At 37.2% G+C, this 26,533-nt stretch overlaps 1 protein-coding gene across 1 annotated transcript in view; it reads left to right on the plus strand.

Moving 5' to 3' along the window:
- The window catches only part of ATF6 (activating transcription factor 6), a 220,086-nt gene that overhangs the window by 21,202 nt on the left and 172,351 nt on the right, over nucleotides 1–26,533 (plus strand). Inside the window, exons 5-9 of the mRNA XM_060033171.1 lie at nucleotides 720–849; nucleotides 1,441–1,644; nucleotides 7,300–7,520; nucleotides 23,600–23,785; nucleotides 24,716–24,807. Coding sequence (XP_059889154.1) covers nucleotides 720–849; nucleotides 1,441–1,644; nucleotides 7,300–7,520; nucleotides 23,600–23,785; nucleotides 24,716–24,807 — 833 coding nt within the window. The remainder of the gene's footprint in view (nucleotides 1–719; nucleotides 850–1,440; nucleotides 1,645–7,299; nucleotides 7,521–23,599; nucleotides 23,786–24,715; nucleotides 24,808–26,533) is intronic.

The following is a 26,533-nucleotide window of genomic DNA, read 5'->3' on the forward strand; positions in this document are numbered from 1 at the left end:
TTTGCGGCACACAGGCTCACTAGTTGAGGCGTGTGAGCTCAGTAGTTGTGGCGTGTGGGCTTAGTTGCCCTGCAGCGTGTGGAATCTTAGTTTCCCGACCAGGGATCGAACCCATGCCCCCTGCTTTGTAAGGCGGATTCTTTACCACCGGACCACCAGGAAAGTCCCTCTGTATTATTAGTTTACCCATTAAATAAAATAAAATAGCCCTGCTCCTTTCAGTGTTTTTCTTTCAAAACATTCGGGACAAAGGCAATGTTAAGAAATAGAAAAGGATACAAATAGTGAGAATTATTTGCTTTTGAGATTCCTGTAAGACAGAATAAGAGATGGTGGGGGAAAGATATTAGCATTTTAACTGTAACTCTATAATGATACTAAATGTTTGTATGACTAGGAACAAGTAAAATATAAAGTTTGTGGGAGAAAATATAGAAGCAGATCAGATCAGTGATTCATATCTTTCATATAAGAGGATGAAATAGACATACTTCATTTTTAGTTATTTTTCCTTTAGTGTAGATGGATAATGTTGATTTATCCATCATCTCTTAGTACTTCATATATAGATATAGTTCTAATATATCACACCTTTGCCTTGAAATTGTCTTGAAGTGTTTCTCTGTTTATATATAGATCTTGCCTCTCTTTCTAAGCAATTTTCTGCTCAAGGATAGTATTCTTCTGCATGAATTTGCTTGTGTTTTATTTTGCTACAGGAGGAGTTGGATTTGTCTTCTACTTCCCAGATGTCTCCCTTTTCCTTATATGGTGAAAGCTTTAATAGTCCCTCCTCAGCAGAGCCACTGAAGGAAGACAAGCCCATCATTAGTCCTAAGAGCAAAACTGGTATTACTCCATCTCCTAACTTCTGTTATCTCTATTTTAGACTGAGCTTAGGCTCCATTTCTTAAAAGAAAATGTTGGATTAAGTGTATGTTTATTAAGCTGGCTTGCTGTTTTTAAATTAGTGCACCTGTTTTGTTTGTTGTGGATGATTAATGTGGAGAGGAAAGGGAAGAAATAATCTTCTTTGGTTGTTTTTGTCTTTATAGGTGAATGATACTTTAAATAGATTTAGGGCCCCACCATCTTCAGGAGAAATTTCAAAGTTTCAGTTAAAGATATTGAATGTGAGGGCCATTTGGCTGTGACATTTGTTAACCTTATTCACCTCGATGCTTTATTCAGGGGTTTTAGCTATTCTTCTTTACTGGTTCACGTGTCCCTTCGGCAAAGCTGCAGCTTTGCCGAAGGGAAGACCTCAGATTGAGGACTTTTCTTCAGTCCATTAAGATATAGAGTGGCTATGCTTAAACTTCAGTAAGGGTAGTCAGAGGTCAAGAAAATGTTTAGGGAAAGGTGTATAATAGCATCTCCTTTCTAGGATTTGCTTAATTGCCCTTAAACTGATTTGTGGTTTGTTTGGTTTTTCTCCAGAAAATGCACTGACTCCAAAGAAAAAAATTCAGATGAGTTCAAAACCTTCAATTCAGCCCAAGCCTTTATTACTTCCAGCAGCACCCAAGACTCAAACAAACCCCAGCGTTCCAGCAAAAACCATCATTATTCAAACACTGCCAACACTTATGCCATTGGCGAAGCAGCAGCCAATTATCAGTATACATCCTGCACCCACTAAAGGTACCTGAATGGAATTTGAGGCTGTGTGTGTTTAATTGGAGGGCACTGAGGCTTGTGTCATATGACTTGTTTTAATTCAGGGTATAATTTCTGAGCACATGCTGTGTGTCAAGAATTGTCCTTGGTTCTGAGGATGTTGTAGAGATGTGGTTCCTATCGTAACAAGGGAGATAGCTATCAAGATTATTTACATCTGATAGTTCTTTTTTCTCACAGTTTTAATTATGAAAGCGCCTGTCTCTAAGGCTTGTGGTTTTATATAACCACTTGTAACGAAGAAGAAAATCTGGGAAACTTTTTCGGTGCCATTTTATTCTGAGATTTTTGTGTCCATGAACTTTTTTGTTTTTAAGGAGAAGTCAGTATTTAAAATAATATGGTCCATTTCAGGTCTAATAGGTGTGTTTTGGCAATAGAGTCAGATAATCTCTGAGGAGGCAGCGCTGTTTAGTAACATGATCTTGTATGGGGCATTAAGAAGAAACCTGAAACTGTCTTCAAGTAGCTAAGAATGTGTGTTTCTATATTTTGTCCACTAGATGGCCTCCCATAGTTGATTCTGCAAGAAGCTGAGGTCTATAGTGAAAGTTCAAGTTTGAGGATTTGGTACTATTCAGATATAGGAATCATTTGCACATAGAGATCTCTTGGGAAGATTATTCATCATTGTACTTATACTGATATGTGTACACATGACTAAATGGAAACTTGCACAGCGTTCTTTCCCTGGATTTAGCTTGTTGGCGCCAAGTAGGACTGGGGTCAATGGGGAATGGGTTGTAAATAAATACCCAGTGTTACACTTATGGCTGTATTTCCAGCTATGGATTGTTAGCTCATTTCTTTGGAGCATGGTTTTAATGAGGGCAACGTCATAAATTTGATTTCCAGGTACTCTGTTATCTTTGTTCTGTTCCATGGTCATAGACAATACGACATTGATAAAAAGAACTAGGTGAGAGACTGGATGGATCCGTGAAAATCCACCAATCCCTACCAAAAAAACTCCAACCAAACAAACCTGAAATACCTGCCCTCTTAGGACAGGGTGAAAACTACTGCCTTTTTCCTGTGAAAAATAGCAGTCCTGTAGAATGGGTATTCTTGTGGCCTGTGAATGGATGTTAAGTGTTCATAAACCCCTTGAAATAAAATGCGAGATTTAGTGTATGTTATTTGTGGATTTTTCTAGGGATAGTCTCCAAAACTTTCATCAGGATCTCAAAAGGGTCTGTGTTTTCCCAAAGGCTGAGAATCTAAACTTGTGAAGAACTTCATTATAGTTCCCATAAGCTGTTAAAACACATGTATAAAAAGTAAAAGTTTGATATTAATATGACCAGTATGTAAAGCAAGGGGTATTCGTGAGAATTTGCTCTTAGCAGACCATTGGCTATGTTTGAATGATAGAAGTTCCTACCTATAGCAAGAAGAGAAACTTCTCTGAGCAGTTTATCAGTTTTAGAAACCTGAATCATACATTATTCAGAACTTCAGTGCTTTCCCGTTATCTGAAGACAGTTTTATTTTGGGGGAGCATATGCTAATATAGGGCACTTGTCTGTTTTTATAGTACAATCTGGAGAGGTATATTGTAATAACATATAGATTTAAGTGTATATCTTCCATTTATATAGGAAAGGCATTTTACAGTTAATCGATATAAGTATCAGAAGTAAATATTTTGCCATTAAAAAAGAAGTAATTCTTACAGGATTAAGTTCAAATTCTCTGGCTTGGAATGTAAAACCCTTCATGGTTTGGCTCCAGTTTAGTTTTCTAACTTTACCTTATAATAACTCTCCTTTCTATAAATCTTTTAGTTCGACTTATCTGGCCATTGTCCCTTAAATTTTCTTTTTTTTCCTCGTTTCTTGACATGCCATTCTATCTGCCTGAAACAGCTTCTGCCTACGTCTACATCTAAGTCCTATACATCCATTAAGACTTGCACGAGTAGTGCAGGTGAGAGATGATGAAAGCCTGGAATATCAATGAAAATGAAGAGCCAGGATAGACAGTAGAGATGTTAAAAAGTGTAGAATCACAGGGCTTGGTCATTAGGTCATGTGAAAGGGGGATGGAGGATAGAGAGGAAGGTATCCTGTCTTGGACTTTTTGGGTAGATAGTGGTAACAAATCATTGAAATGGAGGATAGAGGTAAAATAACTTGTTCTAGGTCATTCTACTAGTGAGCAGTAGAGTCAGAACTTGAGCCCAGGTGGTCTGGCTCAGTCTGTGTAATTAATCACTACAGTATATTGCCTCTAAAAGAATGCAGAGATGTGGTATTTGATCTCAAGAATTCTAACTGGGGAGTTAACAAATTTATATCAACAGTTAAATAACAGTAACTGTGAGAACTAATGAATTGATAATACATGCAATACCCTTATAGAAGCTATTATTATACATAAAAGGAGGTTAATAGTAATTAATAATAATAAAAATAATTAATACTAGCTAACATTTAAGCTCTTATTACGTGCCAGACACTGTTCTAAGTGCTTAAGTGCGTTATCTTATTGAATCCTTACATCAACTCTGTGAGGATAGGTACTATTATTATCATCTCCATTTTATAGATGAGAAAATTAATACACAGAGAAAGTTACTGTCACACAGCCATACTATTTTAGACAAAGCAGGCATTCAATAACTGTTTGATATAAAGTTTGAAGTCTTTGAAGGTAACTGAAAAGGAAGAAACTGACTATCACTATCAGTGAGTCATACATAGTCAAAAGTATCCAGCATTGGGCTTCCCTGGTGGCGCAGTGGTTGAGAGTCCGCCTGCCGATGCAGGGGACACGGGTTCGTGCCCCGGTCCGGGAAGATCCCACATGCCGCGGAGCGGCTGGGCCCGTGAGCCATGGCCGCTGATCCGGAGCCTGTGCTCCGCAACAGGAGAGGCCGCAAGAGTGAGAGGCCCGCATAACACACACACACACACACACACACACACAAAAGTATCCAGCATTGAAACCAGCCGTGGTCCATTAAGGGGGATTTGTGTGTAATGCCAAAGAGGGTTTTGAGCATGCTGAAAGGGATAAACAGCCTTTTGGTATGTCCTTTTTAACTGCTTCCACACTAGGAACAGTAGTAACTATGTTCAGCTGCTGACTATTTAAGACCCGAAACAGTCCTTTGCACTGCGTTTTGTGAGCTGGTGGGCATCTAGCATGTCAGGTTTAGCAAGTCACCTTGAACACATTGTCATGGAAATTTAGTTGTTTCTCCACATTTTGTCTTGAACCCAAACATGCCTAGTATTTTTATAGGATCTTTGATTTAGGTGCTCAATAATTTGAGGTTAGTTAGGCACTCTGGGATGAAAGGGCCTGATGTGCATTTTGGAAAAAAAAGGAGGCATCAGTGGCCTGGTAGGACTTGGAGCCACATTTGGTACGCAGACCTTGACTTGATATTGCTCCATCTCCCTCGCTCCGTGTTGCAGTTCTTTCAGCAACGAGATGGTGATAACCAGACACTGGATACTACAGACTTGGATTATTTTTCTCAATTAGTTTTAAGAAATATTACAAAGCTATCTTTATGTGTTAACTGCTAATACTTTAAATGGGTAACTGGAGCTAGAAGTAGGATCCTTTCTTTGAAATGACTTAATTCTTTATGTTTACCACCTTCTCTGTTCTTTGGAATAATCCCACAATTCATTGAACATTTTTTAGTTTTTCAGGGTCTTTTTATCATAATTTTTAAACTCAAGATACGGAACACTACTTCTGGTAATGCTCTTCTCAAAGTATTGGTTTAAGTCAGTGGTTCTCAACCTGTAGACAGTGGGCCCTGAGATACGTGTGGTTGGAGTAGTAGTAACATTTGGCTTTTGCAGGGCATCTGCAAATCCATATTTTCTGTAGACTGAATAAATAATTTGTTTCATATATCTTTGTACTGATGTACAAAGAAGTTATACTTCTGATTACTCAACTCCAAATTCATTTAAAATCATTACTAAATTCGTAATAGCCTTTTCTCATCACATATTTTCTCAATCCACAGAAACTGAAAGGACAGCCATGATCATCTTGGGTGACCATGATATTTTTGCTATTAAAGAAGGGTCTTTATATTCAGGGTGGGAACCCTTGGTTTAAGTTTTACATTCTGATGAGTATGTCTTTTCATAGTACCAGATTGACTGTAATATCTCAATAAGTGTAATTTAAAAACTTAACATTTACTATTTAAATAAATATGCTATTTATTTTACTTATAAATTTTCTTTTTTGGCCGCGCTACATGGCTTACGGGATCTTAGTTCCCTGACCAGGGATTGAACCCGGGCCCTCAGCACTGAAAGCGCAGAGTCCTAACTACTGGACTGCCAGGGAATTCCCTGTTAATTATTTTTATTTGAATATTTGGCATAAGCAAATATATATCTGCTTATGAGCCATTTCCGTATTTTATGTTTTCATTTCATAAAATAAATTATGCCGGGGAAAATTAGAAGATAAAAATATTTAGTGATCATTTACGCTCAAGTAAATTGTATATATTACAAATCTGTGAGATTATTTTTAGGTCTTTCTTACTAATTTACCTGGGATAAAATGCTATGAATTAAATTCTAGTTTTCGTATGCTTTCTGAGGCCTTCTGAAACATAAAGACTTTGATTTTATACAAGTGATTTTTTTTTTTAAGCTAAGACAGATGTTCTTAACAAACAGGTGTTCTGAAGCGTCATTTTGATTTTTAGATTCCTTGATCCTTTGAAATACTGAGCTGAGTTTTACATGGATCATGTTACACTGTCTGAAAGTATAGTATGTTTTTTTTCCCTTAAAGAAGAGTATAAATATACTATATGAAATTTTAGTTGCCAGTTACTTTAGTACCTTTATTTTGCTAAATGGGCTCAAGCAGCTGTGGATGTTAGGTGAGGCTTTCAACACCTTATAAAACTGGCCAGATCTGAAAGCAAATACTCAGCAGGCAAGTAAAAATTTTCATAGACCAGTGTTATGAGTTGTATGAGCCTTCTTTAGGTTAATGATACTAATTTTCCTCAGATTAGTGTAATTTTAAAATAAGGTTAAATGTAAAGATTGAGAAAAGATTTGTAGACCATTTTGGTGGGTAGGGGAGTCAATATTATCTGCAGACTATTTTAAATTACAGGTTTACGTTTCCCATGTTAGCTAAGTGGTTTTAACATTTTTGATATTTGTAGCCTCAGGTTCTTCCAGGTATTGAGTAACTGAATCTCTGTCATATATTTTTGGTGTTATATGTATTTCTAAAATATATGATTCTATGTTCAGAATAGAAGGTTTGATATTAGTAATATGATAAATACTTTTAGCACTAATAAATTTCAGAGGTTAATACTTAGAGAAACCTATGTATAACTTAGCAAATTTGATGTGTGTTAGCTGAAAAAAAGTGTGGAAATACGTTAATGATAACTTCAAAGAGAATGAATTTAGTCGGTTTCATTAAAAACACAACAAAAGTCAGTATGAATGTGTGCTGCTATTGATTGTGTTTTAATTGGTGGTTTCACATCCCTCCGTTTGGTCTTACCTATTATATCTGCAGAAGAGACCTAAATGTTGAATAGCTTCTCCTGCCACAGTAGTTATGCACCCTCTGATTCCTTTTCTTTTTTCTCTACTGCAGGTCAGACGGTGGTGCTCTCTCAGCCTACCATGGTACAACTCCAGGCACCTGGAGTTCTGTCCCCTCCTCAACCAGTCCTTGCTGTCGCTGGGGCAACCACACAGCTACCTAATCACGTGGTGAACGTGGTACCAGCCCCAGTGGCAAATAGCCCAGTGAATGGAAAACTTTCTGTGACTAAACCTGTCCTACAAAGTACCATGAGAAGTGTGGGTTCAGATGTAAGTTTTGAAGCTTAGTGCTTTTTTAATGCCTGATTTAAAAAATGAAAACAAAAAAAAGAACGAAACACTTTTTTGTTTTTTAAAGTTTGTTATATTGTGTCAAATGTGCTGAAATTGCAGATCCAGTCTTTGGTGGAAAATTAGGGTAAGGCTTATTATGTTAGAATCTAAGTGAAAAGGTTTAAAAAAAGTCTGAAGTGGTTTGACGAAAAGAGAAGTAGGCATACCTCCCTCTTCTTTAATTCCTTCTTTTGAACCTTTTCATCACATTCCTCCAGACTGTCACCCCCAACTCAATCATACACTAGTATTTTACAGGATTCTTTCATGTTTCCTGATTGAAATGTTTTTGGCAACTCCCCAGATAAGAGTCTGTAGACTGCTTTTTAGTCAGGGTTTATATTTATCTTCTCTCTTGACTTATTGAAGGGTTTTCACCACTGCTTAATGACAACTTGCTATTAGGAATTCTGTTTCTTAATGATTATTTAGTTTTTCCCCATCTTTGCAAAACTTCAAAATTTCTGTTGTAGGGACTTCTTGTAATTTATGAATCACAGAAAGTTTCCTAAGATCTGTCACAATCTAGAACTGGTTATAGTACTTGCCAGCTAACTCTTGCTTTCTTTAAAAGTGATACAAAATACCTCATGTTATGTATTAAATAGTAGTTGAACGTTATGGTCCTAAAGTTCAATGAAAGTTAAATAATCAGTCTAAAAGTGGGTTCTCTAAAATTGTGGTTGTTAATATTGCTACTCCACCTTTTCTTTAGGTATTGCAAAGTACTTTTAAAATCCTGTGAGTTATGTAAGGTTGTTTATCATACTACTGACTCATCTGTCTACCAGAATTATTAACTAGCACGTCAGTAGCCCATTTAGTTGTGAAACTGCTCTACTGTTGCATAAACACAACCAAGTAATCTCCATCAGAAATATTGTAAGGACCCATAACAAAAGAATATTATCTACTGGAAGTAGAACCTCGAAGTTCTATAGTAATTCCCACAGTTTACATAGGTATTGAAAACTGTGTGCGAAAACATGAAGGAGGAACATTAGTGTCACGTGAGAACAGACATGGATAGTACAGGATTAAGCTTGACTATTATGTTAGTTTATTTTGTGGACTAAGAAAGGTAAGCACAGTGCTTATGGCATAATAGGCACTAATGCATAGTGTGTGTTTCAGTTGAAGGTGAAATGATATGAAGCTGGGATTTGCTTTAAAATACTCTATGGGGAGATGATGAGCGCAGGATAGAGGAAACATGATTGGCAAAATGTTGGTAATTATTTAAGTTGGGTATGTAATCTTTCTTTCCTTTTGGTGTTTGGTAAATTTTCTACAATAAGTATATGAACAACAATAACAAAGATCTAAAAATATTTCATGATATTTTCAATTAAAAAGTTGTACAACCAATAAAAAAAAGAGTATGTTTTTCACAGGAGACTGAGGAAGTTAAGAATGATGAAAGAGGATTTTTTTTTAAAAAATTCATTTATTTTATTTATTTATTTTTGGCTGAGTTGGGTTTTTGTTGCTGCGCGTGGGCTTTCTCTAGTTGCGGTGAGCGGGGGGTTACTCTTCATTGCGGTCGTGCAGGCTTCTCATTGCAGTGGCTTCTCTTGTTGTGGAGCACGGGCTCTAGGCACGCGGGCTTCAGTAGTTGAGCCACGTGGGCTCTAGAGCGCAGGTTCAGTAGTTGTGGCGTATGGGCTTAGCTACTCTGCGGCATGTGGGATCTTCCTGGACCAGGGCTCGAACCCGTGTCCATTGCATTGGCAGGTGGATTCTTAACTACTGCACCACCAGGGAAGCCCTTTCATTTCTTATTTTGTTTATTTGGGTCCTCTCTCTTTTCTTCTAGGTGAGCCTGGCTAGAGGTTTGTCCGTTTAATCTTTTCAAAAAACCAGCTCTTCTTTTTATTGATGTTTTCTGTTATTTTTTGATCTCTATTTTATTTATTTCCTCTCTGATCTTTATTACTTCCTTCCTTCTGCTGGCTTTGGGTTTTGTTTGTTCTTTTTTTCCAAATCCTTTAGGTGGCAGGTTAGGTTGTTTATTTGAGATTTTTATTGTTTCTTGAGGAAGGCCTGTATCACTATGAACTTCCCTTTTAGAACTGTATTTGCTACATCCCACAGATTTTGGAAAGCTATGTTTTCATTTTCATTTGTCTTGAGGTATTTTCTGATTTCTTCTTTGATTCATTGTTGACCCATTGTTTTTTTAGTAGCATCTTGTTTAGTCTCCGTGTGTTTGTTCTTTTCCCATTTTTCTTTCTGTGGTTGATTTCTAGTTTCATACCTTTGTGGTCAAATAAGATGCTTGAAATAATTTCTGTCCTGAAGGATTTTTAAAATGATCCCTTAAAATTTTCTTTTAATACTCTTTAAATTGAGAATTTGAATGTTTCTTCTATAATATTCCCAAATAGAACTTGCAATAGAAAATATTCAAAGTTGTCTTTTTTTTTAAATTAATTTATTTATGGCTGTGTTGGGTCTTTGTTTCTGTGCGAGGGCTTTCTCTAGTTGTGGCAAGCGGGGGCCACTCTTCATCGCAGTGCGTGGGCCTCTCACTATCGCAGCCTCTCTTGTTGCGGAGCACAGGCTCCAGACGCGCAGGCTCAATAATTGTGGCTCATGGGCCCAGTTGCTCCGCGGCATGTGGAATCCTCCCAGACCAGGGCGCGAACCCGCGTCCCCTGTATTGGCCTGCAGACTCCCAACCACTGCGCCACCAGGGAAGCCCCAAAGTTGTCTTTATGTAATTTGTTTAGACATTTAAAATATGTATGATGAAATACTTTAGACATGAAAAACATAATGACTAATTAGATATTTAAAAAATATAAACAGTATATCACAGTTGTTAAAAATATTAATATAGTTTTAGTCTACATTCATAGAATTATGACATTCAATCACTGGACAGTCCAGAGGAACATAGCTAGGATGGGGAGGAGGTCTAGAAACCATGTCATGGGGAGAGGAAGGGTTTAAGGGTTGGTATGATTCAGTAAGGTGAAGGAGAGAAGACTGAAAATAGAGCTATCTTCTAGGAAATGAAGGTTGTCATGTGGAAAATAGGATAATTGTTCTGGGTTATTTCAGAGGACTCATCTAGAACAGGTTCAGGTAAGTTATAGAAAAGTTTCTTCTAATTCTAAAATTCTTTGATATAGTAATTGTATTTAAAATCCAGAAGAGGTCTTTTTTTTTCTAGGCTTAATATCTGAATAGTGAGCATCTTAATGCTGGCAATCATTGTATGTCACTGACCCATTTTGTAATCTCTAAACATTTCTATTAATTATTTGTTGGTCTTTTAGCCAGACATCCTTTAGAAGTTCTTTGGTGAGAAAGACTATGTCTGTTCCGCTTTTGCACTCTTAAGAGTGCTCTGTAAATTTGGTGAATAATTTACTGATATAACTTTGGTGAATAATTCAGTCAACATTGAAGAACTGGGGGCTGTGTGAGATGAGAAAGTATAGAACCAACAAGTATTAGCTTTTTTTTAAAGCATTATTTATTGACTAGCATTCTTATTACTTTTCAAAATTTAGAGTTGACAGTAATACACAAGAAAGATTTAAGTACTGTGTGTCTGGTGCAAGAGACCAAAAGACGATTAGAATAAAGTTTCTGGTCAACCTGCATGGAGGTTTTTTTGCTTATTTTTCCTTGGCTAGCACGTCAGGAAGTGAGCCAAGCCTTTTCAGTATGAGTTTTCTGGTAGAGGTTTTGACTTAATGTTTATTTCAAGTAAAGAAACATCAGTCTGTCCTATCTGCTGGCCAAGCCATTCAGGAACCCAGAGTAAATCTGTTCCAGAAGGAGCTGCAGAAAACTTTGATCTGCTCATGTATATAGTCTTCTGTGAACTCAATAGTGCATGTGTTTGTTAGATTCAAGTCCTGTTAAATTAGGATAAATTTGAGTTAGTATAAATTTCTGGTTTAAAATGGCCAAAATGAAAAATTTTTTCAAGTGTTTTTTTTTGTTTTTAAACCAAAGGTCTGGTGAAAAAGTTGTAATTCAGCACCAAAAAAAAAAAAAAAAAAGTGCATCAGTCTTTTGTGGCTTTGTATTGCTGACATGGCTTCTTTTTTTCTACCTTTTTTGTTCTTTTGTTTGGCTAGTTTCACTCTCTAGAGGCCTGCTACTGCCATAAAGTAGCGTTTTTAGCATACCATATTCTGCAGACTACATTAAGTGCCACATTTTCTGTTATGAAACAGTTTGCCTGGTTCAAATTATAATCTCACTCTTTCTGCCTTTTGCTGGTAAATCTGTTCTGTTTAACTCTTGGAAACCTCATCTAAGTTTTCAAGAAATATGGTTGGTTTTTGGCTGTGATCCTGATGGAAAAAATGAACATGGTCTCTTATTTCAGTGTAGACATTCTCTTAAGCAGTTTCTTAGTAAATGGTAATCTTGGAACTACAAAGATGCCTTCATGGGAAAGCATGCTTATCTTTCTTTAAAGTGCTATTGAATGTAACCAAACATCAAACCAAGGGCTTGGAAACAGCAGTCTGTTTAAATCTGCATTTAGTACTTCCACCTACCCGTTATAATTCCATAAAGTTCATGAGACATTACGGTCCTGGTTTTAAGGCTGTGGAGCTACATTGTTCTGGTGATTGGGACAACAGAGCAGGAAAAAAAAAGTGGTGAAATTCTGTTCTACATGTCCCATAGTGGGTCAACGTGGAGCAAAAACCCTTAATAGAAATCAGTTGGTGGGAACAATGGAAAGAAAATGATCAGGAACTAGGTCAGAACTAGAAATAACATCAGATAGGAGGCTGATGAAGGGGTACAGGCTATACTGACAGGAGGCCCAGGTCTTCCTCTCAGCCCATTCACTCTGTTGAGCATCTTCCAAACCCTTTATTACTTTGGACCCTCTGTCTAATTCTTTACTTAGTGACCTGACCTCTTCCATCCCAGTCCCTATCCTTTGGAAGTCCCTGCCCTGGGTCACTAGAACCATCATGAGAAGGTAGTTGCTGGGGGGATCCCTTTCCACTGTCCTTCAAATATTTGAATGGTGTGAAGGGGATTCCCCTAGCATACATACCAAATTAAAACTTTGTATTTGTTTCCTATGGAGACAGTGTTATACAGTTAAGTTCAAGATTTCAGGTATTGTTAGTATTGTCACCACTGAGGTAATGAGACACTGGCCCAGATGGGTGCTGTGCACACAGTGTTCCTTTACAGCAGTGGAGGAATGCTGAACCTGGGAATTGACTACCCTTTTTTTTTTTTTTTTAAATGTTGAGCCTTCTTTTAATTTATTTATTTTTATTTTTGACTGTGTTGGGTCTTCGTTTCTGTGCGAGGGCTTTCTCTAGTTGTGGCAAGCGGGGGTTACTCTTCATCGCGGTGCGCGGGCCTCTCACTGTCGCGGCCTCCTCTTGTTGCAGAGCACAGGTTCCAGACGTGCAGGCTCAGTAGTTGTGGCTCACGGGCCTAGTCGCTCCGCGGCATGTGGGATCTTCCCAGACCAGGGCTCAAACCCGTGTCCCCTGCATTAGCAGGCAGATTCTCAACCACTGTGCCACCAGGGAAGCCCAAGGGAATTGACTACCTTTACAGCAAGGAGTAAGCAAGCCTCCTAATTGTCCCGAGGAAGATGTTACCTTATCTCTCAAGGTTTCAACCCTGAGAAATGGCCTAGGTAAAGAGTGGTCAGGGCCTTGTATTCTTGTTGTACCCAGGAGGACATGTGTAAAATGACTCACAGGGGAGCCCCTAAAGGAGTATCTTCCAAGAAAAATATGAATCTAAAATAATCTGTTTACAATGCAAAGCAGTGCAGAGAAACTCTTAGAAAAATGGAGAGTGCCTATGTTCTATTTCAGAAAAAAAAAAAAGTGTAACTTTTACTGACACTTAAGCTGCTTATTTTATCTGTAACACCCAAGAAGAGATACTCTGTTGGGTCAAGGTGTGAGCTAAATGTCCTTAAATTGTGTGGGTACCTCAGATCTAAGAAGGTGAATAATGAGTAGATACTTTTTAGTAACTAAAGTCTTTAACAGAAACATTGAGATCATGATATTTCTTCAGGCTATAAAGTAGAGGAATCCATCAGAACAAATTCAACAGGAAGATTTGGAGATCTGAAAAGCTATCCACATTCTAGTAAAAAAAAAAATCACACACAAAAAAATCACTTCTGTGTTGACTACTTTTTGGCTTTGCTGCTACCAGGGACTCTGCAAATAAAAGAAAAACATGCTTTGTTAAAATATTTGCAGTTCCTTTTTAGATGGAGATTTGGGGCTTCTAAAAATTTATCTTGAATAAAGACGTTGGCAAGTAATCTCATTTGTGTTTACAGTATCTTTGGAATGGGAAGTGAACAGAAGGTTTCTTCTTTTTTTCCCTGATGTGTTGCATTAGGTTAGATTTATGTCGTGGCGACTTTAACATTCTTTATTCTGTATTTTTCAGTGTAGCATCTTGATAAGGTTAATAAATAATTATTTTTAGAGGGGTGCTGATTTATATCAATAAATAATTAAATACTTCTTTCCTTTCTCTGATTTCCCTTCCTGTAACCTGTCCCTGGAGACTCATTCTTAAGGAGACAGTTCTCCCATGCCCTAGATGCTTTCTAGCCATTTTGTTCCCCTGCTCAGAAGCAGTCACTGTTAACTAGTATTTTATGCATTCTTCCTGAGACAGTTCTTTAATATATAAGTATTTGTCTTTTTCCCTATTTACCTATTTTATGGAAATGGTAACATACTATAAATATAAACACTGTCCTGTACCTTGCTTTTCTCACTTAATACATCTTAGAGATTTTTTTCCACATCAGTACATAGAAAGTTTTCCTATTTTTTTAATAGATGCATGGTAGTCTTACTTCACAGAGTGCCATACTCATTTAAGAGTTTTGCAGGTTTTTTCTTTGTAAACATTCCTCCACTGAATAACTTGTTACTTATTTCATTTTGTTCATGTGCAAGTATACCTGTAGGAGAAATTCCTGTAATTGGAATTGGAGAGTCAGAAGGTCGGTAGTTTTTCACCTTAGGGGTAAACTGTTCTTCTACACAGTTGTAATTTGTTCTTCCACTTACAGCGTATGAGAGTGACAGTTACAGGGTTTCTTAATGGAGCCCATAGATAGGTTTCAGTGTTTACATAAACATGTTCCCTTTTCTTGGCCTCACTCATTCCTTGCATAATTATTTGTAACACTTTGTGTGCCTGTACACTTGTCTGGAAAGAGAGTCCATAGCTTCCTAATGGCCTTTTGAGGTGAATGAAAGTCCTTGGTTGTTTGGTTTTCTAATAGCTTAATTGAGCTAACTTTCATACACCATAGAGTTTGCCCTTTTAAAATGTACTATTTAATGGTTGCTTAGTATATTCCCAGAGTTGTGCTACTATCACTGCTGTCTAATTCCGGAATATTTCATCACCCTAGAAAGAAACTCCATTCCCATTAGCAGTCATTCCTCATCCCCCAACCTCCACAGCCCCCGGCAACTACTTACTGATCTGCTCTCTGTGTGGAGTTGTCTATTCTGGACATTTCATGTCAGTGGAATTATACATGATGTAGCTGTTGTGTATGACATCTTTCAGTTACCATAATATTTTTCAAGGGATGTTCATGTTGTGACATGTATCTTACTCCTTTTTATGGCCAAATAATATTCCATTGTTCCGATATACCACATTTGGATTATCCATTCATCAGTTGATGGACATTTTTGTCCATCAACTCCACTTTTTGGCTGTTATGAATAATGCTGCTTTGAGCATTCATGTACAAGTTTTCATAGTCTTTTAAAAACAATTTTTAGTATATAAAGTGTTTACAAAAAAGAAAAATGCAAGTTAATCCAGCAATCAAATGGACAAAATAAGTGAATAATTTACAAAGGAGAATGGCAAATTATTTCAATGAAAGGATCAATAGCTATATAGTCTTAGAAGGTGTATGTTCTCCAGAACGTTACTGCTTTACAAATATGTGAACAAATATTAATTGTTAACAGAAGAGGACTTTTGACTGGTTAAAGGTGGTTAACAAATGGTACTCAAAGATTAAACCTGTTATGGTTAAAATTTTCTGTGGCTCTTACCCCCCCGCCCCTTGATTATGAGTTCTAAAGGAAAGTTTCTTTTTTCGTTTCCTGTAACTCCTTAGTGTTATGTGTGCACTGCAGCCGTTTGTATGTGTGTGTGTGTGTGTGTGTGTGTGTGTGTGTACATGTGTTTTAGACTTTGTATATGGTAATAACTTCAAATTTTAAAATGTTGCAAAAACAAAAGTAGTGCAGAGAACACCCACGTGCCTTTACCTGGGTTCACCTATTGTTAACATTTTACCACATTTGCTTTATTAGTTCATGTTATCTATCTGCCTGTCTATCCATCTGTCAATACATACATACTCAGATTTTTTCCTGAACTATTTTAGAGGAACTTACATACCTCATAGTCCTTTACCCCTAGGTATTTCAGTGTGCATTTCCTCAGGATAGGGATATTCTCTTACATACCTGCAGTACAGACCCATAAATTTATGTTTGTAAAATACTTTATTCAAATGTCAATGTTACAGTTTTATCAGTTCAGTTTTTTTCTCTCCAATACAGGATCCAGTTTAGGGTCAGATATTGCATATAGATGTCATGTCTCTTTAGCTTCTTTTAATCTGGAACATTTCCACAGACTTTGTCTTTTTATTTTATTTTATTTTATTTTGCGTTACGCGGGCCTCTCACTGTTGTGGCCTCTCCCGTTGCGAAGCACAGGCTCCGGATGCGCAGACCCAGGGGCCATGGCTCACGGGCCCAGCTGCTCCGCGGCATGTGGGATCTTCCCAGACCGCGGCACGAACCCGTGTCTCCTGCATCGGCAGGCGGACTCTCAACCACTGCGCCACCAGGGAAGCCCCAGCCTTTGTCTTTTTGACACCTTTGAGAAATTCATCTCTTTTCTAATGTAGTTTTTTTTAAAAATTAATTAATTAATAAGTTAATTTGGCTGCATGGGGTCTTTGTTGCTGTGTGCGGGCTTTTTCTAGTTGCGACGAATGGGGGCTACTCTTTGTTGTGGTGCGCAGGCTTCTCGTTGCAGTGGCTTCTCTTGTTTTGGAGCAAGGGCTGTAGAGCGCAGGCTCAGTAGTTGTGGCGCACGGGCTTAGTTGCTCTGCGGCATGTGGGATTTTCCCGGACCAGGGCTTGAACCCGTGTCCCCTGCATTGGCAGGCGGATTCTTAACCACTGCAGCACCAGGGAAGCCCCTCTAATATAGTTTTGATAAGTACTTCACATTTATTTTTGCATAGTCCTATTTGATTCTCACAGAATCCTTGTAAAGTAGGCTTTATTCCCATTTTACCATTGAATAAATCAATTGGTTAAATATTTCAGCCAAGGCCATATTACTTAGATGGCTAATATTGATAAAGTGATATGTGCCAGACACTTTCTAAGTGCATAAAACCTCCTGTTGGCCTTTTGAGGTGAATGAGAGTCCTGATAAATACAGAATAAGGAGCAGTCTGAGCGATCTTGGGAGGAGATTAGATTTTTATTCTTAGGCTCTGTTTTTCTGCTCTTGTAGGAATTAAGTGAGATTTCCATATTTTGTCTGTTTTTGTTTTAGTCTGATATTTAAAATTTGAAATGTGTAAAACTAGGAGATGGAATGAGGACAGATATTTTCAATATTACTTTGGTTGCGCAGTTTATCGGAGCAGCTGTGAGGCACATTGTCATTGGAATTAAGAATTTTTGCCTCCTCACCCAGTTTATTCATAGCTGCAGGATGTTTCTTTTTACTGACACTTATGTGTATGGTACATTACAGTTTGCAGAGAACCTTCATGTCCATTACTCATTTGATCCTCACCTCAATCATATGACCTGCGATAATGGAGTTAGGATTTAAGCCTAGGCCTTCTCTGAGTCCAGTGCTGTTGTCATTACTCTGTGCTGCATTAATGGGGCTTTACTTTCAAGGCAGCCCTGATGCAGTGCAAACTTCAAATTACCTACGTCTTGAAACTTGCTGCTCCCTCTTCTCTCCCTCTGCAAATGTATTCTCTTAATTAAAAAAAAACATTCAAGCAGATGGTTTTACCTCTTGAGAGACAAAGCATAACGATTGACCTTATTTGAACAATCTGGTATCAAATAAAACAGCAAAGTTAATATCATCCATATTTTATGATACAGTAGTCATTATTGTGCTACATGGTAATTAAGCACACATGTTTAACATCAGTGCTAGAACCATTTTGTTTTTGGATTGGATGAGACCTTTAGAGGATTAAAGCGGTGGCTTTAAACTTTTTGTCCACAATCCACAGTAAGAAACGTATTTTACATTTCTCTTGACATACACAGTCTAATGAAACAAGAGATAAGCTCTTACTAACTCCCTCTTTTTATTAATGTTTAAATAGACTCTGGGAGAAGAAATGATTTTTCTAAGATCTTCCAATTAATTTATTGCAGTGCTGGGACAAGAATTAAGAACTTCTGACTTCTGGGATTTCCCTGGTGGTCCAGCAGTTAAGAATCTGTGCTCCCAATGCAGGGGGCCCAGGTTCAATCCCTGGTTAGGAAACTAGATTCCACATGCTGCAAGTAAAGATCCCGTATGCCACAACTAAGACCCGGTGCAGCCAAATAAATAAATAAATATTTTTAAAAAATATTTTTTAAAAACATCCGAAGTGAGAGAGGAGCATTGACATATATACACTACCAAATGTAAAATAGATAGCTAATGGGAAGCAGCCGCATAGCACAGGGAGATCAGCTCAGTGCTTTGTGACCACCTAGAGGGGTGGGATAGGGAGGATGGGAGGGAGATGCAAGAGGGAGGGGATATGGGGATATATGTATATATATAGCTGATTCAATTTGTTATACAGCAGAAAGTAACACAACATCGTAAAGCAATTATATTCCAATAAAGATGTTTTTTTTTAAAAAAAGGTCCTCATCAAAAAAAAAAATCATAAAAAACCCTCCCGACTTCCAGTGTTGTCATTTTTTAAAAAAATTTATTTACTTTGTTTTATTTATTTTTGGCTGTGTTGGGTCTTCGTTGCTGTGCATGGGCTTTCTCTAGTTGTGGTGAGTGGGGGCTACTCTTCATTGCAGTGCGCAGGCGTCTCATTGCAGTGGCTTCTCTTGTTGTGGAGCATGGGCTATAGGCAAGCAGGCTTCAGTAGTAGTGGCTCGTGGGCTCAGTATTTGTGGCTCGCAGGCTCTAGAGCGCAGGCTCAGTAGTTGTGGCACACGAGCTTAGTTGCTCCGAGGCATGTGGGATCTTCCCGGACCAGGGCTTGCATTGGCAGGCGGATTCTCAACCACTGGACCTCCAGGGAAGCACCCAGTGTTGTCATTTAATGACTAAATTACTATTACTCTTATATAGCTACACCAAGTACTTCTAGGGACATATGAAGCAGAGGAGTCATTAACTGAAGGCACAGGAAACTGCTCTGAGGATCTTTGAAGATCCTGTGCACAGGACTAAGATTCCTGCATTCTCCAGGAGGCTCTGCCCGTAGTGTGGCTTTCCTGAGGGCATCTGGTGGATACTCTTGTCTTTGCCTCTCTACCAGTTCTTTCTTTTCACTCAGAAGATGGGATTGGATAGGGCAACTTGGACCTACAATCTAGTAGGGATTTTGTCTGTTATCCTTTCTCACTCTGGAAATCTGGGTGAAAATTATCTACTTGACTCTGCCAATTTAATGGCTCCTGTTACCAGTAATGAAGAGTCTTTATTTAACTTTTAATGAGTAGGAACTAGTTACACCACACACACACACACAACTTAATAGAGAGTAAAATATAATTTTGGCTTTCTGTCATAAGATTTGAGAAGAGTAGATGTAGTATAAGTAAAAATTTTGGTTTTCTGTTTAAAATAATTTTATGAGAAAAAAAGAAGTGTACTTAAGATTCTTAAGAGAAATCAAATTAAAATGTTTAATTTATTTGAATATTTAAAATAAGGTTGCCATAAATTAAATTTGCCATTGATTTTTGCTGTACATCTTTTTTAGGATGTATTTATAATAAGTATATTTACTATGATATACAATAATATAATAATTATGTAAATTAAAAGAAGTATTTAAGAAAATTTACTCCTTTGCCTTTTAAATCAATTTCAAATGAAGTTAATTTTTTTTTTTTTTTTTTTTTTTGCGGTATGCGGGCCTCTCACTGCTGTGGCTTCTCCCGTTGCGGAGCACAGGCTCCGGACGCGCAGGCTCAGCAGCCATGGCTCACGGGCCCAGCCACTCCGTGGCATGTGGGATCTTCCCGGACTGGGGCACGACCCCGTGTCCCCTGCATTGGCAGGTGGACTCTCAACCACTGCGCCACCAGGGAAGCCCCTTTTTTTTTATTTAATTGAAAAAATTTTTGTTTGACATGATGAAGAGGTTAATCAGTGACAGTTTCCGCTTCATACGTCAGTTGAGAGGGAAAGATTCAGCAAAATGAGAATTAGAACTGACAGATGTGCAGTAAGCCAGTGATTGATTCAGCTGTATGTTATCAGTACTTGATCTCTCTTGAGCTTGTGTGTGATGTTAGAATGTATTTCTTAGCAGTAAATATTTTAATATCTTTAATTTATAGCCATTCAGGACTTTGAAGCTCATTTCTTAGCAGCATCACAGAATCAAGGGTCTAAATAGCCTTATTTTATTTGTAAGAAGAACATAATATCTTATAGTGTTTATTAGTCAGTAACTTAAAATTTAAAAACATAATGGAAAGAGACTTAGAGTTTTGACTCTTAAGTTGATCCAGCCTTCAAAAAGTACTTGTCCATTTGTGAAAGTTCTCCTTTTACGAGTTTCTTTCTTACAGTCAAATAAATGTTTGTTTGATAGTGAAACATCATATTTTATAGTGCAGTGTCACTAAAGGGAGAATATTTTGCTGCCGTGGAGTTTTTTCTGTTTTCTTTTTCCAAGGCACAATGCTTGGTGGAAGAGTTGTCTGAAGGCAGGATGACCAGAAGCAGTGACTGGCTAGCTGTTCACTCATTTTAGTCATGTTGAATCTTCTCATACGCCCATAAGGGAGATGTGTCAATTGATTAATGGGCCAGAGTATTGATTTTATGTTTGCAGACTTCTAATAGAGGAGAATAAGCTTCTATTCAAGCAGTTCCGTAAGCCTTCAATTTCAAACAGGCACATAATTAAAGTAATCATACAGCTCACTGAGTTTAGAGTTCCATACTGTGATGCAAGACTTCCTGTTTGGTGTTTAAAAGCAGTGTGGAGCTGTTGTATCAGAAGCACTGGGCTTGGAATCAACTGTCCTAAGTTCTAGCCTTGGCTCTTCTACTCTCTGACAGTATCAAATGATAAGGCTTATTTTAAAGAATCTTGAAAACTGTAAAAATTTCAACAAGAGGAGATTAATTAAATGTATTATGGAACATCAAGATAATTGAAATACTATGCTGCCATTCTCATGGCATTTCAGAGATGATCATGATACACTGTATGTTAAAAAATTAGTTTACAAAACAGTTATTATAGTGTAATCCTTTTTTTCTTATAAAATATCATTCCCCATCAAAAAACCAAACAGTATGTGTGTGTTTAATCTGAAAATTATGTTTTTTTTGCCTAGAATATACAGAATAATTTAAATATTATTTATTTAGATAGCTGAAGATAGCTTGCTGAAATGTAAAGTTGGAACTCTGGTGGTTCCTGTGGATTTTATATATTTTTACTGTATTTATCCTTTGTATTTATTGGTAATATTGAGTATTTACCACATTTTCAGAGCTATTGTATCTTTTTCTGTGGGAAGAAATGAATATTTGGCCACAGGTGGTTTTCATTTTTTTAGTATGAGGCATGTGCACTGACAGCCTTTGAAACTTTATGCTGTATAAAATGCAGGTGCTTTTATTGTTTACAGAAATCCCTAATCCTTGTTTGAAATTTATTAAATAGTGTGCCATCTGTAAGCCTTCCCAAATTCCATACATTAATTAGCCTTTAAAGTAAGGTTACCTTTTATCTAACTTTTAGTATAAACTCTTCCATCTGGGAACCTTCTCTTTTATGTGTTTGTTCAGCGTTCTGTGTACTTAAGCACTCTAGTATTAAGTATTAATTATGGATACTGGCATTCCAAGTAACAATGAAGATCACTGAGAGTAACAGTAGTTTGAACAAAGTGGCATTGTCCAGAGAATAGTTTGAAATTGATGAATAATCAGTCCATCGTGGCTTTGCCACCTCTGTTTGTGTGTGTGTGTGCGTGTGTGTGTGTGTGTGTGTGTGTGTATTTAGTATTATTGAAGAGTGGGATAGTTATTCCACAGGGAAACTTTATAAGTTTGGTAGATGCTTATATAAGTCAGTATTCTTGTGAAGTTTCAGTTAAAAAAGAAAAAAAAAAGGAAAAAATACTCCTCTTGATATCTCATATAATGTTTCTTTTCCTTGTGGATTCTGATTGCTTGGCTGGCTTTGGTATACCTCTGTTTCTAGCAAATGTAGTATGGGGTGGGAATTGTGTTGTTATTTCAAAAGAAATCAGTATTATTTAATTGTATTTACCAATCTGAGTAAGCATTATTAAACACCCACAGTAAAATGTTTATTTTTTTAAAGTCCTTTACAAAACAGAGAACTCAGTAATTCAGTCATCTGTATTCTTACAATAATAAATTTAATATTATTTGGTGCTTTTTATGGACTTTTGCTACCTCACCATCTCTCCCAAATAAATTAGACTAAAATTAAAACAAATAGGTTCCACACCTTAGTTCAGAAAATATGACAAAAATAATTTTGCTCAGTAAGTTTTGATTATGGTAGCTATTGTGGGTCATATTACATAGTTTTGGTTTCCAGGGTATAAAATCTAGGTGGCGAGAGAGAGAGTCAACATTTTTGAGACAGTTGAGACCATGGGAGTGTTCAGGTGTATCTTCCAAATTATATGGGCATAAGAAATTCAGATAATATAAAAACTCCGAGTGGTTTATCATAGTTAGAGTTTGGACGGTCCTTAATATTAGCTTAGTAGAGGAGACAGCATTCCAAATTGGAACAAACAGTATGAATAAAGGAACGAGTTAGGTGTGTATGAAGATCATGGAGTAGCCTTAAATGTTAAGATTGGAGGGTGTGGTGTGAATAGTTGTGGGGATAGAGAAGTAGGGGATGGTCACATTATGGAAGATCTTGAAAGCAAAGGTGGGTAGCTAGAATGCATGACTAGCTTGCTTTTGCAATGGAATAGCAAGATTAAAATGTTTTTAGGGGAAGGAAGTTACCTTAGAAATGGTAGACAGAAGGAGCCTGAAGCCAATTAAAGTAGTTAGGAGGCCATTGTAGTAGTCTAGAGATGAGTTAATGAGTGCCTGCATTAGGAGAATGGCAGTGGAAATAGAAAGGAATGACAGAGACACTTTCACTGGAAGAAACTTGGTCATTAGTATATCCTCAATACATATTTAGTGAGTAAGTGGGAGGTTGAGAGAGGGAGTAAATTTAGACAATGAAAGAAAAATAGGTTACTGGTCACATCTTCCATTATATCCTGAGAGATACCACTGATATAAAATGAATAGATTTTTTAAAAAATAGAGGGAGATAATGAGTTCAGTTTGCACATAGTGAATTTCAAGTGATGGTAACTCTACAAGTAGAAGTGGCCTTATAGGTAATTGGATATATGGTTCTGAAAAATAGTCAGTTAATTCAGGGCCTGCGATATTGATTAAAGGTGTCTGTATATATACATACATATATATGTAGTGTTTCTAAAGGGAAAATTGGAAGATCAATAAATAAGCCTTAGAAAACACCAGAAGAAAACGTTTAACAGGTTTTAGAAGGCCTTATTTAATCATTTGATTTCAATTTACTTTGAGTAATATTTTTTAAAACAACCAGTAACCTGTGTTTTGAACAATTTGCTAAAAGATAATTGTAAAAATCAGTATATTCTTAACTGATCTGATCCTAAAATCCAAATATTTTGATTCACCGTAACTTTTCCTAGATTGCTGTGCTAAGGAGACAGCAACGTATGATAAAAAATCGAGAGTCAGCTTGTCAGTCCCGCAAGAAGAAGAAAGAATACATGCTAGGGTTAGAGGCAAGGTTAAAGGCTGCCCTTCTGGAGAATGAGAAGCTGAAGAAAGAGAACGGATCCCTGAAGCGGCAGCTGGATGAAGTTGTATCAGAGGTGAGTGATGGTTGTGATACAGCCAGGATAATGGGTTAAAGTGTTCTTTTTTTCTGATAAATCAATTGGAAATTTTACATTTTAAGTTAAATTGTGTAAAATAATAGTACTAGGAAAAGGCAGGCACGATAAACCCCAAAACATTTGTAGTAAGGATAAAGTATTGGAAAGAGGAGGTTTTGAATTGTACCTCACAAGCTGTATACAAAAGTTGTCTTCTTTTCCTGGGTTTCTCCTCACTTATTACCATAGCACTCTCTTGTTTTTTTTTTTGACTAAATGAATCATATTGAGGCTCCTAAATAGTCCCACTAGGTCTTCCCTTTTAAAAAAGAAAACAATACAAAATAAAAACTTGTTAATGTTTTCTTGGTCTACATGACCACTATTATGTTTTCTATTTTGTTGCCATGCTGGTCCCAGCAAGGTTAATCTTCTCCTCAGTTCTGTTGATGAAATCTGCTGCTTCCAGGATTTCCTAACTGCAGTGCTGTCCTGAACCAAATTGATGCCTCTGCCTACTGAGTGGGGCTTCTTATATTGCTCTTTCTATCTTTCCTTGAGCATATGGGAATATTCCATTATGTTACTGAAAACAATGATTTAATAGGGAGACAAACCACAGAAGTATCTTAGGATTCTCTGAAGATCCATAAAATTATAAAAATTGTTGAATTCTTTCCTTTTGGGTGAGGATGCCTCTGCCACAGGGTGGCTGCTATGTTTCTTCTCTCCTGCTACTCTCCTTTTCTCTCTCTCTGGAAAGTTCTGCTCTAGTCTTTTGGAAAGTACTATTTCCTCACATTTGCGTTTTGGTTTTTTGTTTAAGTGTTCACATAACTGGTGAAGAGGAGAGTTGTTGTCTCAGATGTTGCTTTTTGTGAGATTGATGTGTAGTTCAATTGTATTTAATATGGTCCTTTTCTTTAGAACCAGAGGCTTAAAGTTCCCAGTCCGAAGCGAAGAGCTATCTGTGTGATGATAGTTTTGGCATTTGTAATACTGAACTATGGACCCATGAGGTAAGTGTATAGATATTTATTTTGGATACTAATGCTAAAAATTTAAATTCTTGTTATTTATTATTCTAGCTCTAGTCATAAGCTAGGGAGAAATGGATTTGTTTTGTTCTTCACCTAGGTCTGGCAGAAAGTTCATGTTTTTTAATGAAGAAAGCCTTAAGTTATACAACAGATCACTGATGAAGCAGAATAATGAACTGATTAGGATCATGGGCATTGAAATTAAACTGCCTGAGTTCAAATCCTATCTCCTCCACTTAGTAACTTTGTTGTCTTAGGCAAGTTACTTAATCTCTCTATGCCTCAGTTACTTACTTTTAAAATGTGTTTATAAGAATAATATTACCTACCTCAGTACTATGATACTTGAGTATCAGAGATTATAAGGCACTTGGGTGGCTTCCTCCTTAGCTATAAAATAAGTAGGTAGAGCAATAATTCTCAGTTTCTTCTTTAGTGGATTTGGAATGTGAATCAGTATAAATATTTTAAGGATCTAGCTGAACTTGGTTCAGGTTTTCAGCTAAATCACAGCTAGGAAATGCTGCTTTTGTGTTGGAGTCATAGAGTACTAGAATTCAAAGGGATCTTAGAAATCATCTTTTTCAGACTCCCACTAACCATGGCACACTCAACACATGAACAAAATCAGCATCCTAGGTGTTGGGGAGTCAAGAGTAGTTAGACAGGGGCCGTGCCTTTAAAGATGTCATGATCCAGCTGGAGGAGAGACATGTAAAAGGATGACTACAGGATAATGTGATGAATGTCATAACATCAGTATGAACAAAGTACTAAAAGAATATAAATGAGAATATGGATTCCTTGAGGAGAAGGTTCATGTCATATTGATAGATGCTCAAAACATTTTTTTGTTGAATGACAGAATGGTAAGGGACATCCCATAGAGGAAGCTGAATCTTAAAGTGTGATGACAGTCTGCCAGGTGGAAAGTATGGGAAAGGCATGCCAAGCAGAGGGAGCAGCATGATAAAAGGCACAATTATGAAATGGCCTGACATTTTCAGAAAAAAAATGAAAAATTCAGTGCATTTTTATATATGTGGGAGTGTGTATGAGGAAATATGGCTAGCAGTATAAGTGGGGGCCAGATAATGAAGGGCCTTGTATGCTGCTATATACAGTGCTACTATAAACCAGGCATTCCTGAGTTTTTAGGCAGAGGGTAACATAATCAGTTTTGTATCTTAGGAAGATGACTCTGAGGGTGGTATTGAGAATGGTATTGGATGGAGGAGAAACTATTGGCAGAGACAGCATTAGGAGGCTGTTGGTGTATTTAAGGTAATAGATGAGAGCCTGAACTTAGACTATGGTGATGGAAAGGATGGACTATCTCAGGGTACATCTCTGAGATAGACTCTGTGGGATTTGATGACGAATACAGTGTGGAACATGAGGAAGAAAAGAGAGAAATTAAACATAATTCCAAAATTTCTGTCTTGAAGGACTGAATGGTGATGCTGTAATAGGAGGTAGCCAACATAGAAAGATGAATAGTTTTATGATGGAAGACAATGGTTTTTATTAGTAGTATGGGAAATTTGAGATAGTGACTAGATATTGGGAATTACCATGATAGATGGGTAGATAGACAAACAGAGATGTTAGTGGAATAGCTGAGATTATCCAAGGAGAAAAATAGAGGAAGAAGAGTAATAAGAATCTGAGGGAATCAGCATGAGCAGTAGATTGACTCAGGAAA

Source organism: Delphinus delphis, chromosome 1 (genome assembly GCF_949987515.2).
Source record: "Delphinus delphis chromosome 1, mDelDel1.2, whole genome shotgun sequence".
In the NCBI taxonomy this organism is placed as follows: Eukaryota; Metazoa; Chordata; class Mammalia; order Artiodactyla; family Delphinidae; genus Delphinus; species Delphinus delphis.